Source organism: Centropristis striata, chromosome 2, assembly GCF_030273125.1.
Source record: "Centropristis striata isolate RG_2023a ecotype Rhode Island chromosome 2, C.striata_1.0, whole genome shotgun sequence".
Classification (NCBI taxonomy): Eukaryota; Metazoa; Chordata; class Actinopteri; order Perciformes; family Serranidae; genus Centropristis; species Centropristis striata.
Window position 1 is genome coordinate 38297191 of NC_081518.1, and position 14184 is coordinate 38311374.

General features: G+C 37.5%; 1 protein-coding gene across 1 annotated transcript; it reads left to right on the top strand.

The window, feature by feature from the left end:
• Nucleotides 1-1684: 1684 nt before the first annotated feature.
• LOC131985506 (xaa-Pro dipeptidase-like) lies at nucleotides 1685-13416 on the top strand. The gene is made up of 15 exons (XM_059350659.1): nucleotides 1685-1775; nucleotides 3077-3260; nucleotides 3839-3966; nucleotides 4755-4818; nucleotides 5541-5588; nucleotides 6616-6677; nucleotides 6984-7028; nucleotides 7855-7930; nucleotides 8773-8819; nucleotides 9520-9588; nucleotides 10121-10198; nucleotides 10461-10609; nucleotides 10948-11132; nucleotides 12156-12347; nucleotides 12881-13416. Exons 1-15 carry the CDS (start codon nucleotides 1759-1761, stop codon nucleotides 13019-13021), a joined length of 1485 nt encoding a protein of 494 aa, XP_059206642.1. The 5' UTR covers nucleotides 1685-1758; the 3' UTR covers nucleotides 13022-13416.
• The last annotated feature ends 768 nt before the right edge of the window (nucleotides 13417-14184 follow it).

Consider the following 14184-nt stretch of genomic DNA (forward strand, 5'->3'; position numbering starts at 1 on the left):
AATCTATTCAGGAATCCAGGATGGAAAGTATTTTGTAAAATATACAAAATGATAATGGGTCGTATTTCAGACAAGGTTCTTGAAAACTTGAAATTTTAAATGTATCTTTAAAGTGGTGGAGTCTGGTTCTGTTCTTGGATGTTCAGTCAGGCTCATTCAGAATCCACTCATAGATTCAATCAACTGCCCAACTGAGTCATACTGAAGTTAAACACTGATGCACTCAGTACACAGTACTGATGGAGAAGAGGTACATTCATAGTGATGAGGTGGAACTGATAACATAATACAAGAACAGTTGGATATTTGAGAGATGGGTAATTTTACCAAGAAAAGTATACACAAGCAAGGTTAGATTAGGTCTAGAGAAATGGATGGGTTAACAACTTTGGTTTAAAATTAAGCTAACTACTGAGTACCAATTTAACAGGGAATGGATCATATTGTCAAAAGCTGGAAAAATTGGGAAAAAATTATTTTCCCTTACTTTTGTGGCAGCATCACCAGCTGCAGCCAAGGTTTGTGGTGTGCTTTATGTTTGTACAACTACCGTATGTCTGTATTATTAAAATGATCAGTTATCAGATATCTTGCATTTTTACAAAACAAGGGTGTTAAAATAAAACCGACTACAGAAAAGTGTTAAGTATGTTAAGTTGATCTAAATGTAAAAGCCACACTTGCAAGTATTGGCCAGCAGGGGCCGCTGTCATTCTTTAATGAAAAATGGTGATTTACTGTATACTACAGACATGCTGCACATTTATTAATTAAATTATTGCACCATGGCATCAGTCAGGATGGGATCTGACACTTTTATTCATTACAAGAAAAAAAGTAAATCTAATTTTATAAATGTATTTTGCATTTTATTCCCCTTGGTGAGCATTTCACACTTTGGGTACTTTGAGTTTCAGCCCTACTCTATCTTCTCTAGAGCCCCATATCAGACTTAAAACTTTATAATAACAAACTTGGGACCTATGGCATTCACAGGATGTATGGCTTCCTTAGGTATATTGACAATTAGCTGGTTTCCCAGCACTTCCCAGAACTGAAGTCACAGAACAGTTACAGCAAGCTTGTTTGAAAAACTCACTGACCTAAGCACCTTCTTCAGCATAACAAAAAACATAGAAAAAGAACTGAAACCAGATATCATGTGGTACTCTACAAGGTCACATGTTAATTGGCTTTTCCTCTTTTAAATACACACACACGTATATATGTGTATACATACACACACACACACACACACACACATATATATATATATATATATATATATATATATATACATACATGGAAAAAAACGAATTAGGAAGCCTACTCAAAAATGTAATAACGAGGCAAAAACCACAAACGGTTTACATTCTACTGCAAAAACACATTGCATGTGTGGCTTTTGTATTGTACTGTACTAGCACTAAAATAATTTGCAACGACAGCAATCTACGTGCAATGTGACATTCAGGGATGGAGGATTTTTTTTCCCCACCAATATATACACTGGCAAGTGGGCCTGCATGTTTCGACCCCTCGTCTTTCTATTTTTCATTTTAACGGTTATTCATTTCTTGAATTGACTGCAGCACTTCGTAAATGACAGTCGAATTTGGAAAAATAAGATCCTGACAGCCTGTGTATATAACTACTCCGTTGAAGCTGGTACTTCCTGAAGACCTGAACGCAACGCAACGCCGTATAAAGTTCACGTGATTTCTGTCAGCACGTGACAGTCTGGACCAGCGCATCAACATGGCTGCAGCATCACAGTGAGTTGAGCTTTATGAATCTTTTTTGACAGCGCTATGACTGACTAGAAATGTGTTTCTTTCATGTCAGATAATAAAGAGTCGTGTTAACTTTAACTGTCAAAAATGTGTTACTAAACACAGAGGTTTAACTGCGCTAAGCTCACGAGCTTGTCTGATAAATAACTGCTGCCACGCAGATGGACCTTTACTGCACTTTCTGTCAACCTGCGTAACTACACTATTGATATTTGTAGAAATACTGAATATTACATAATGTACAGTCTTAGATATAGAACACATTTTCACGAAAGCCCAAATTGAAAGCACTGAAATTTTACAGAATAAAAGTCTTACTTTCAATGAAGGTAATGGTAAAGTGAATGGGAAAATATAACTGCTTTTTGTTGTCTCATGAGCATATAATTACTGTTGTTGAATTATGTTACAATCATGAAATAATTATAGAAGTGATCTTGATAGACCAACCTTCATTTTATTGTCATCATGGCACAACCCAGGCAGACTTCTTTAGATAAAACAATACAATAATCTGCTGTGGTAATCAACGTTGTCAGCAGTTATAAAGTTATAAAGTTGTCTCTATCTGCCAGAGGTTGGAACAGACATTAGATGCACTTTATGACATAATGTAATCCATTGCAACACTAGACTTTCCTTCAAAAATTAACATAGTTTAACAAGAACCTCACAATCATAAAAATGGGTGTGCATATTACATTTCACGTTCTTTTTTTTTACGCTGGGCTACTGTCTGCAGGGTAGTGGGATTGCAGTATGTCTACCTCCTTCAATAATAAAAAATTTAACCACCTTACTGGGGCTGATCTGTCCTCACTGATACACAGTTAAACTTGTGTACTCCACAGAAATCTTTGAGCCATAAAATACTCTGAGGTTGGATTAACCTTTGGAAAAGTCTAAGCTGAATCAGATATGTTATGTTTTCTTATCTTATCAGAATAGCCGTGGGACAGAGACCAAGACCTATAACCAAGACCTATCACTTACAAAGATGTCTGTCTGTCTGTCTGTCTATGGCTTAACTCTTTCTGAAGCAGACTGGACAGAGGTTCATGCGCCACTCCAGGCTGAAATGTGCTGACCGAATCCTGAGGAACTAAAAACATAATGGGTCCTGTTAAAGCGGAGTAGCTAAACAACTTCCCAAATAATTTGCTATCAAAGCTGTGCAGTTAATGACAGTGTTCTAATCTTAACTAATCTTGACCTGGAGTCCTTCAACTGCAAGTCTGTCCCTTCAAACAGTACTGCATCCTATGTTCTCTCTGTCCTTTCAGACCTGTCTTCTGGCTGGGTAATGACACCCTGAGGGTGTCCGCTGCTCTGTTTGCCGAGAACCGTCGGCGACTTTGCAAAGGGCTGAAAGACAAAGATGGAGTGGTGTCACAGTCAGTGGTGGTGCTGCAGGGAGGAGAGCAGAAGCAGAGGTACTGCACCGACACAGACCTGCTTTTCAGACAGGTAGGTAGTCTGTAGTTGACTCTAGGATCAGAGCAAAACTGGCTGAGGTGGGGTCAAGGTCTTCCATTTATTAATTTATCCATTTAATTTATCCGTCCATCCATTCATGAACCCGAAACAAGCGGTGAGTTTAAGTCCCTCCATTATGTCCTGTCAGTCTCCTTTTAGTTAGTTATGTCCAATTCCTAAAGCTTTTCAAACAAGGTGACACAAAAACCTCACCTGGCTTCTCCAAAAATAAAGTCCAACTCTCAGCTTTTTTTGCAGCGTTAATCTTTTTGCCCTGTCAAATCATGTAGGCCAGCCACTCTACAGAGAAATAACTTATGTTCATGAGCTATTTTTTCCCTAACATTCCTATCTCAGCTTGTGACTATAATTGGTTTGAGACAAAAATCAAAGGACTCATTAAAAGTGTTGTATTCTTGTTGTTGAGCTCTTTATTCACCTCTGCAAACTGGTCTCACCAAGGACAACGTTGTACTTATGTAATATTCTGAGCAGAAGTAACTTTCTCTTCTAGCGGACTATTCTAATCTCCCGCACTAATGCTCTGACTGATTCTTTTAATTCTGCAGGAGTCTTTCTTCCACTGGGCTTTTGGAGTAACCGAGCCTGACTGCTATGGAGCCATTGATGTGGACTCTGGGAAATCCATCCTTTTTGTTCCCAAACTGCCCGAGAGCTATGCTACTTGGATGGGAGAGTGAGTCACACTAATCTTCAAAGAGCGTTGTACATGGCCAACAATCGTCACCAGCTGCTCCATAGCTGTGAGCTGAAACTTGAAGAAAGGGTTGACAAAGTCATGTGCTGCACAGTTACATCTTTTACACCCAGTATAAACATGTTTTATTTTAAATGCCACCATGACCAACCATTTAAGATCTAGATTTCACCAAAACCACCTCAGACATGTTGGACTATACTGATACCAAAGTGTGCTTCAGTATTTCCAGTCCATGTCCTAAATGTGTAAAGAGCAACTTGCTGTGTTTAAGTATTTCTTAAAGTTTTTACTTGTTTTTTGATCATCCGCAAGAGGAATAAGAAGAAATCCACAGTATAACAGTAGTGCTCGGTGCGATTGCCCCGAGGCCCTAATTATAAGACCTTGCAGATAACACTATTTAATCATTTTATTGCTGATGTTATGATTTAATGTAATCTGAAGGCTCTTGTTTGCTTTTGCCTGATCTATAAACCTCAAAGCATCTTTCGTCATCTTACATTCATAAAAAAAAATACTTTTTCACTTAAAAGTTGCTTTGCCAGCACTTGAAAAGCTGTGTCCTTCATTATTAGTTTTACTTTCTCCCTTTTGATCTTTGTCCTGAATACTATAGTTGTGATAATTTCTACCTAAACTGCAACAAAACTCGTGCATTGTGTTTTTAGAGATTGATTTCTTGAAATGCATAATATAGGATAGAGTATAAGTCTCTTTTTGTTGACTTTAATTTTATTAGTTGTGTCTTTTGCATCTATTGACAGGATCTTTCCTAAAGAGCACTTCAAGGAGAAGTATGCTGTGGATGAGGTGCATTACACCTGTGACGTAAGTCTGCCTGTGCTGGTCTGTAGAGTGTAGTGTGTGTGTGACCATTTTCTCTGTGAAGTGACTGAACCTTGATGTTCAGCCATGAAGTTACAGCATTCGTGCCTCTGTGGATTGTTTAAAATGTGAAAGTCATCATTCTGTTATATGAACCACCTGGCAAAGGTATTGTTGCCAGCAGAATTGCCTACATTTTTGGATTTATTTTATTTTTGTAGTCGGACCTCCTGCAGTAGTTGACATTGTTTATATTTTTAGTTCCAATCATGTAGTTCATGACTGAGAAAATGTGGACAGTAAAAAGTTAAAGGTCTCCAAATTAAAGATATTCAGTCAAAAAAATGAAATAAATTGAAATACTGCAGCTAGTCATTGCCTCATCGGACCCTTGCTTAAGTGAGAATGATATCAGCATTTTAAAATGTTTAGTATAAGCATTTAATCTACTAATAAAAACAATGCTCAATATCACCAATGTCTGTGAGCACTAATCCAGGGATCTGTTATCTGACATTTAGGCTGTTGGCAGCAGAGTAATAAAGTCGCTTGAGGTTTGTCATTCAGTCTGCTGCTGAGTACCAGAGAGACCACGTAGCCACAACGGTGTCTGCCACAGTGACCTTTATTCTGCAGACTGAGAGCTGGAGGAGACAGGTGCTCGTTGTCTCTGCAGCTCTACTGTGTCTCAGTCTTCTAATTAATCCCTGTCTGCTTTCTTGCAGATTGTTGATGTCCTGTCCAACCTGACTGCAGCAGTGCTGCTAACACTGGTATGTTATCACTCTTTCCTACCAGATTACATTAGTGATATATAGGTTTATTTAATATCAGATGAATGATCACAGAACTAAATCTTGAAGTGTAGTGTGGGAGTATTTTACCCAGCCACCTTTAATGATGGTATCCTGGAAAAGATCCAGTCATCTACCTGATCCTTCCTCACCTTGCCTGTCACATTATATGAAATATAAAAACACTAGGGCCAGGTATCACCACTTATTTCCTGTATCAATATGATTCCAATTCAATTGAATATTGATATGATTAGGGATATTTCAGTTACAGTACCAATTATTTCTTGGACATGAAAATAATTCTCAGAGGATTACTGCTGCTAATTGTACCAGCAACCCTTTAGCCTTGTGCATAATTAAAAATGTGTTTATATTAAGAATTCAGGTATGAATCCATTGCGCATATTTGGTATCTGAGAGATTAATGTGGTTAAAACATCACAAATCCAGGAAATATGTATTACCAGATCAATATCTCATCATTCAAATGAAGACTGATTTGAAATCAGAAATCGCCGAAAAAACAGAGCACTTCTTTTATTTTCTGTGTAGGCAGTTACATATTGATACAAAATACCTCAATCTTTAACACCGTCACCTTTTAGAAAAGCTAATTATTGTTTTGATCAACACCTTAAAAGTGCAGTGTCGGTATACATGTAAATGCAATCAAACAATTGTATAAGAATAGAATATTCTGGCAGCTGTAGAAGAGATCATCAGCCTGGATATGTACCATGTAATGTAAGACACTGAAAAACTAAATGCAACACATCCAGAATCTAGAGTTTACAGAAACAAAGTTTGAAGATAAAATACACTGTCTTTGTAACTTTTTTTAAATTATATTTCTTAATATATATCAGAAAGGATTAGTGAACAATCGCATTCTTTTTTATCTAAATCTTAGAAAATGTCCCAACTTCTCTGGAGGGGTTGTACTTTGATATGACTGCACTTGATGATGATTTCACTTGTTTTTGTGTTTGTTTTTTCCATGCAGCGAGGTCAAAATACAGATAGCGGGAGCATCTGCCGTGAAGCATCTTTCGAAGGAATTAGCCGGTATGTGTAATATTTTGCATTAACATAATTGTACTTTGTTTGTGGAGGTTATTGGGTTTTTTGTTTGTTTTTATTCCAAGGATACAACAGACTCATGTATACTGATTAACCCAATTCTAAATATAATTTAATTAAGAGAACAATCTTGCTTTTGTTTCTTACTTATCCCTTAATGGCAATGTAACTGTTGTTGATCTGTGTTTGGTTGTAGCTCCATGACTTGATTTGTGTATTAAAAATAAATAAATTCTGTCTCAGTTTGGCCACAGCTTCATTTATGTTCATAACTTTTTTTTTTTTTACCAGCTTCCAAGTGAACAACACTCTTTTGCACCCCATCATTGTGGAATGGTAAGTAATTAAAATGTATGTTATAACATGACTCCAAAACCCCACACAAGTTGAGAATAAAGACTGTACTGTTGTCTTTACCTTAATTACCTAAACATTTCTTCAGACAGATGTTTGCCACTTTTAACTGCCACACCTTGGCAATTACAGCTGCCCAGTCAGGTAATTGTGTGCCTGCAATCAGAAAGAGAAGCTTTTCTTTGGCTTGTTTTTCCCCTTGCAGAGCGAGAAGCCAGTCCGCACAGATGTAATGGACTTCGTGCTTGCCTGGTTGTCCTTAGCATTACAGTGTGCACCCTCCAGAAGAATTGACATTTTCTAAAATAAGGAGGAATGCTTTTCAGGCACACCTCCTGGGGAGAAAGACTTGATTGAACCCCTCTGCTCCCTCTTCTCTGTAGAGCTCACATTTATTTTTTAAATTTCATTTCATTTACTTGAGTGTAACTATTGGTAACCACTGCCTTGTGTTATTTACTTTGGTTCTATTGGTGTAGAAAACCTTTATACTCTCCTGTATGAAGCCACCCAAGGTGTAGCTGTTATCCAACAAAAATGAATAAGAAATGGTAAGATCACCATGAAAGAACACATTAGTTCTAATTCAGTCTCAGCTTCGATTTAAATATTACACTTTATTGTGCTCTGAAACAATTTCAGCAGTGTGTATATTAGAATGGATTTCTCAAAAATCTATTTCTTCCTTTAGCTCAGTGTGAGAGTTGAATTGGGTGTACTCTTCGGCTGTACAGTCTATAAACTGGAAGTGTATCGATCAGAATGAGAGACATACTGTCTCAGTTCTTGTTTCTTTCTGTGTTTGTAGCCGTCTGACTAAGACTGATATGGAGCTGGAGGTCTTGCGATACACCAACCGGATTTCCAGTGAAGCTCATAAAATGGTAAGATCTTTCTCGGACAGACAGAAGATGTGCAAGGGTACTCAAATTTAAAAATGTTCAAAAACAAAAAAAGAAAGGAGCAGAAAGAAACACTCTTTATGGCAGTATCAAGCAGTTTATTGAGTTTAAAACTCGTCCAAGGATTCAAGATGTCAGGATCCTCTAAGGCTATAAACTGTTTAAATGCTATCGATTTTAACTTCATCCAGTAGCTCGGAGGCCGGCAGTTAACAGAGATAGCCTTTGACCAATAAGCTGTAACATTAAAGCAATATTTTACTTCTGCACAGGATTTCACTGTAACACCATGAATAACCTCTTCAGGGTTGAGAAGCAGTGAACCTCTCAATGTTATCTGTCCTCTTAAGTCACTGACCACTGTGAGCATTCAATATTGTTTTCCTCCTGTTGTTCCCCCACAGTTACGAGTGATCATGGGATGTTTTTAGAGATATCTCAAATTCAAGATATAATACTAAAATAATATGTAAAAACTGAAAATGTTCCCCAAAATCAGCAAGAGCTTGAAGGCACTTGCACTGACTTGTATACTCTTTCTGCCTACTTTGTGTAAATCATGCAGAATGTGTTTTCACCTAGTTGTTATTGCTATTTTGCATATAAACTGTGAGTGAATATCAAATCATCAATTAATGTACATTTAAAAAGTGTTATTAGTCATATCAGAGAGGAACTTTGGGTGTGACGTGGACAGAAGGTTAAGCATTTTGAGCCACCAGTTAGGTGCACACAGAAAACAAGCATTGCTTTGTGCATAGGGTTAACATTGAGATCTTGTTTCAGTTTCATCTAAATACACATATCACACTTTCTCTCTATAGATCATGAAGAGTGTGAAACCTGGACAGAAAGAATATGAAATGGAGAGGTAAGTGGTGCAGTTTGTCAATGGATGCTCTTTTTTCATACCAGAGATGTATTATTGTAAGCCCATGTCTGTCTACTCATATCTATGGTAATATCTAAGAATGTTATACAATACAATGCAACAATACAATGTTGGTACTACAGCAGCCCTAGTTTATTTTTATTATTTCATTTTTCACATAGTCTTAATTTTTTTGTATAGAAATTATGCTGATAGTCAATTTAGTTTCTTTGTTAGTATCACTAGATCACCCACCTTTTTTTCTTTTTTGAATGTTCACTTATTTGACATAACCAGATGGGAAAGCTTATAACATTAAAACTGTATGGCCAAAAGGCATAATATCGTCTAGTTTCTTTGGCATGTGGCTAACAGACTCTGACTTTATTTATAATAAGTCATTTTTAAGTAACAACCAAGATGTGCTTCATGCCGGAACTGTTCAAAAAACATAATAGATTCAACATCTTTATAACCACATCTGTAACTGTGAACATGATACGGCTTCAACTCATTAAACTCAACATGAAAAATGTCCACTACTTTGGGTTACCCCCTGCTGGGTCAGAGCAGTTTGAAAAAGAAGCATCATGCCCTTAGCTTACTACTGAATTCTATGATCTCTGTTGTGCTGACATTATTTAGTTTCCCTGTTCTCTGTGGGGGTTTTTCTCTGAAGGCCTATTTTTATTCTTTGCAGCCTCTTCCAGCACTACTGCTACACTAAGGGAGGGATGCGCCACACCTCGTACACCTGTATCTGTGGAACGTAAGGCATTGTTGATTCATTTTTTTTACCCTTTTCATTTTTAACTGAAACTAAAATTATGCTTCTCCAAAGTTGCATGTAAACCTAAATGCCATGTAAATAAATTTTCAGGATGCAGAGGAAAGACATTACATTGTCATTATGGATGAAGAATTTTAAGATGATGTCGCTAATAAATGCTTTGGCCTTATATTTTTAAGGCTATGTGTACTTCCTGGGGATTGGTTTTTAGTTGAAGCAACTGTCATTTCCAATTCATTTTGAAAAAATTATTATCACATACATTCTTTAAAAAGGCACTGTGTGACTGGGAGGGGAAAAACAGCTTAGTTACTGATTAGGGTGTTGGCCTAAGCTGGTAAATTTTTAAAAAAAATGTTTGTTTTGTTTTTATCTTGGAGGGTATTACTTCCCCTTGATCTCAGTTATTTTGGGCATTGTGAAATTTGTAATATTTTTTTTCCCCTTAATTTCTGATGCTGGTCACACTGTATGTCTTTTTTATATATATTGTCTTATAATTTAACAACAGGGGCCATAATTCCTCAGTTCTCCACTACGGCCATGCTGGTGCTCCGAATGAAAAGACAATTACAGACGGAGACATGTGGTGAGTAGCTTTCAGCTCAGTAACTTACTCACAAACTACACAGATTCTCATAAAGGAGGAGATGTTGCACCTCTGTTGTCTATTTGTTGAAGTTCACCTAAGTGGCATTGTTACTGTTCTACTTCAGTTGTGATCTTTGGTGTTTCAGCTATGTGTGTACGTTTATTGTCCTGTAGACCACTCAAAAACACTTTGGACACAAACCTAAAGCACTTTTAAATTACATTTGACTTAATTGGTTCTGATGTTTTGTCCCCTACAGTCTGTTCGACATGGGTGGAGAGTACTACTGCTACTCCTCAGACATCACCTGCTCCTTCCCAGCCAATGGCAAGTTCACTCCAGACCAGAGGGCCATCTATGAGGCTGTCCTCAAATCCTCCCGTGATGTCATGGCTGCCATTAGACCAGGTCAGCACCTTTTACTCCAATACACTCCACTAACCTAAATAAGTGCAGAAAAGTACTAAAAATGTAATATTTTGCCCTCAAAGAAATATAATAGTGTTGCTTATTTTGTTACATTTTATAGGCTTCTTTTTTCTGTACAGATAAACATGTTAATAACCATTGCTGAGGTCTTGCAAATAGTATTTCTTTGTAAACTACACTTGTAAATCAACTTAAAGACTAGGGTTAGATTCATACCCACATTTTGAGAGCCTTGGGCAAAAAATATCAACATGCACACTTATAATTTAGTTCAGCTAAAATTCTGCTCTTCATTAACAAAACTGCTTGTGTTGAAGGTGTGAAGTGGACTGACATGCACCGCATGGCTGACAGGGTTCACCTTGAGGAGCTTGTGAAGATCGGCATCCTGAATGGCAGTGTGGAGGACATGATGAAGGTCCACATGGGCTCTGTCTTCATGCCCCATGGCCTGGGACACCTGCTGGGCATCGATGTGCACGATGTGGGGGGATACCCTGAGGTAAGAACACAAGATGGCCCACATCAGAACCAATTATTGGTTTGTGTTGTAACAGTCAAAGTGCACAGGCAGAAGAAGAAAACACATTCCTGTTTCTCCAATACTGACGTGTCATCAATAATGGAGAGACTCTCAGTGTAGAAGTGAGAGCGGAACAAAAAGAGGCCAAGCTGTGGGAACGAGTTCAGGATGAGGGCAGGGGAGAGGGGAAGGTAAAATGTTGTCTGAACTCTGAACACAGACAGTTTAGGTTGTGGTGGAGGATTATGAACAGTTATGCACTTCTGACAAAGAAATGGAGAAGACAGTAAACCCATAGAAGCTTCAGTGAAACTGCTGAGTGTTCAGCAGCTGAAGGTGTCACTGTGTTTAGCACAGTTTCAAGCAGGGCTTGCTGTATATGACTACAGTGCTCTGTCTGTGGACACATGACAAACTACATTGTTGAATAACTTCAGTGTTACAGTTGTGAGAGAACTTTCTGTTTTTGTTTCTGTCGAGAATTGCTAGTTCTCTGAATTTCAGAACTGGTGTAATGAATCAAAACCTTTCCTTCATGCAACATGGAGAGAAGACCATAGTCATTTTCTCCAAATCATCTAGAACGCAAAGTTCCTGCCCTCGGGATACAACTGCTACAGTCATTAAAACTCGACTGCTCCTCCATTGACATGCAGTCTTGTACATACCCTCACCTAAAGCAGTGCCATCTCTAAAATATTCATTCACATATAACCAAATTTTTTCCCAAATAAGCATATGGCTTAATGAATGTCAGCAGTGATCTTAAAAGGTTCAGCTAAAACATATTCAAGAAAAACCCTTAATTGTAATCTGCCTGAGATACGTAGATATTTTACAGTTTGAAGAATAGATTCACAAAAGGGATTTTATATTTGAAAAATGTTTCCTGCAGCAGTCCCTGTGCTTATGGAGCAAGTTTCACTTAGTCTGGGCAGAAGAGTGTTACTACGGAGTCTTTTAAACTGTTTAGCTGTGGTTTAAACAAATTGTACTGTCCAGGGGGTGGAGCGTATCAATGAGCCTGGACTGAGGAGTCTTCGGATGGGCCGCCTTGTGCAGGAGAGGATGGTCCTCACCGTGGAGCCTGGCATATACTTCATCAACCACCTGCTGGATCAGGCCCTGGCCAACCCCACCCAGAGCTGCTTCATTAACAACCAAGTGCTGGCTCGCTTCCGCGGCTTTGGAGGGGTCAGTCTGCTTCCATACTTTTATTTGGTTGTGTTTGTTACATTGGATTCACAAGAGGGGTCAATATTCATGTATATTTCAGACCTGAGGAATCAGAACATTAACATTTTTCTTAAGTTGTAGAAGCAGAATGTTTTACAGTTTTTTTTTTTTTGTTTTTTGTTTTTTGTTTTTTAAATGTGTCTAACCACTCATGTATCTTGCCCTATTGGACTTACTGTGTCTGATCTCAGCCACTAATTTGGCGAGTAATCATACATTGTAGGTTAAGAATGACAATCAATATTATGAAATTGTACAGGAAAAAGTTGAATATTCTTGTAATGACTGTGTACATTTACATTTAAGTAATGGCATTCAGAGAAAATGTTAAGTTCAAAGACTTCTATGTGAATACAAATATTTTTAGTGACAGATCAAGCTCGTATTCAACATATGAATCCTTCTGTGGGTTGACATTTTTGCATTGACTAAGTTTGGCTTTGCAAGCTTGCTTCTACCACGTTTGACTACTGTCTCACTACTGTGTGCAGGTTCGCATTGAAGACGACATCGCTGTGACAGCTAATGGTATAGAGCTGCTGACCTGCGTCCCTCGCACCGTGGAGGAGATTGAGGCTTTCATGGCCGACTCTGCAAAACCTTTCAGCCCCATCGTTAGTCAGAAATTCTGAATGATGTCTCACAATAAAGACCTGTATGCTGCAATATCATTGTCTAAGTGCAGATAAACAACAAAGAATAGAATTTGGTGAAATGTATTGCTCTCACTTTCAAATCACACTTATACAACAGATACAATCAAGATTTTCATAAAGCAGTAGCACTAACATATGACAGTAACCAAAAAAATGCATGCAAAGTTTCATACAGTATATTTTATAAAGCTTTCATAATTGAAAATAAGGGACAAACTCTACACTAATACACCAAAAGTATTAATTGATGTGCCTCCTGGAACGAGCTTTTTTTTTTTAAATAAATAATTTCTATATTTTCCTCTTTGTAAACTTTGATTCACACAAAAAAATGCTTTGAAATTGATTTAAATAAACATCTGAATTTGCAACGCTGTGCAGAAATTTTTTTTGTTCATTTAGTTGGTATTTTGCAGAAGTTTTCGCAGAAGTATTGTAAGACCGCTTGAAGGGCAGACCTAATTGATAAACATCAATCCTTGAATGCTTCAATCAACTGCAAAATTGTTAAGTTAAACATTGGTACAGTAGTAATGGATGAGACGGGTACTTACAGTGATCAGGAGGAACTGTTAACAAAATACAAGAACAGTTGATCATTTGAGAGGTGGGTAACTTTATCATGAAAAATATATACAATGAAGTTTATTAGGGGCCTAGAGAAAAGGAAGGGTTAACACCTTTGTTTGAGTTTAAATAAAGCATATTCTTAGCTACTGAGTACCAATTGAGCAGGGTCATATTTTGATCATATTGTCAAAAGCTGAGCTGGAAAATGTATACTTTTCCATTACATCTGTGGCAACAACACCAGCAGCAGCCAAGGTTGGTGGTGTGCTTTGCGTTTGTACAACTTCGTCTGTATTATTAAAATGAGTGTTTGTCAGATACCATGAGTTGTTCAAAAACAAAGATGTTAAAATAAAACATAACCCTGTTAAAATAATCATAATCATCTAACTCATTTTTTCAAGTTTTGCAGGAAACACAAAAGATTTCATCAAAAGTGTAACATATGACATTTATTGATCATTTCACTCAAAAAGGATGTAACAAAGGATGGCTATTGGCATAGTAATAACACTGTGTCTAAATTATGTAACTTAAGAGAAATAAATTATGTGTCATTATGTAGACAC

Bases quoted from the DNA above. Each gene is read 5' to 3' on its own strand.
- LOC131985506 (XM_059350659.1), top strand. The intron at 8,820-9,519 runs GTAAGTGGTGCA...TATTCTTTGCAG, and splicing joins AAAGAATATGAAATGGAGAG to CCTCTTCCAGCACTACTGCT. The intron at 11,133-12,155 runs GTAAGAACACAA...TGTACTGTCCAG, and splicing joins ATGTGGGGGGATACCCTGAG to GGGGTGGAGCGTATCAATGA.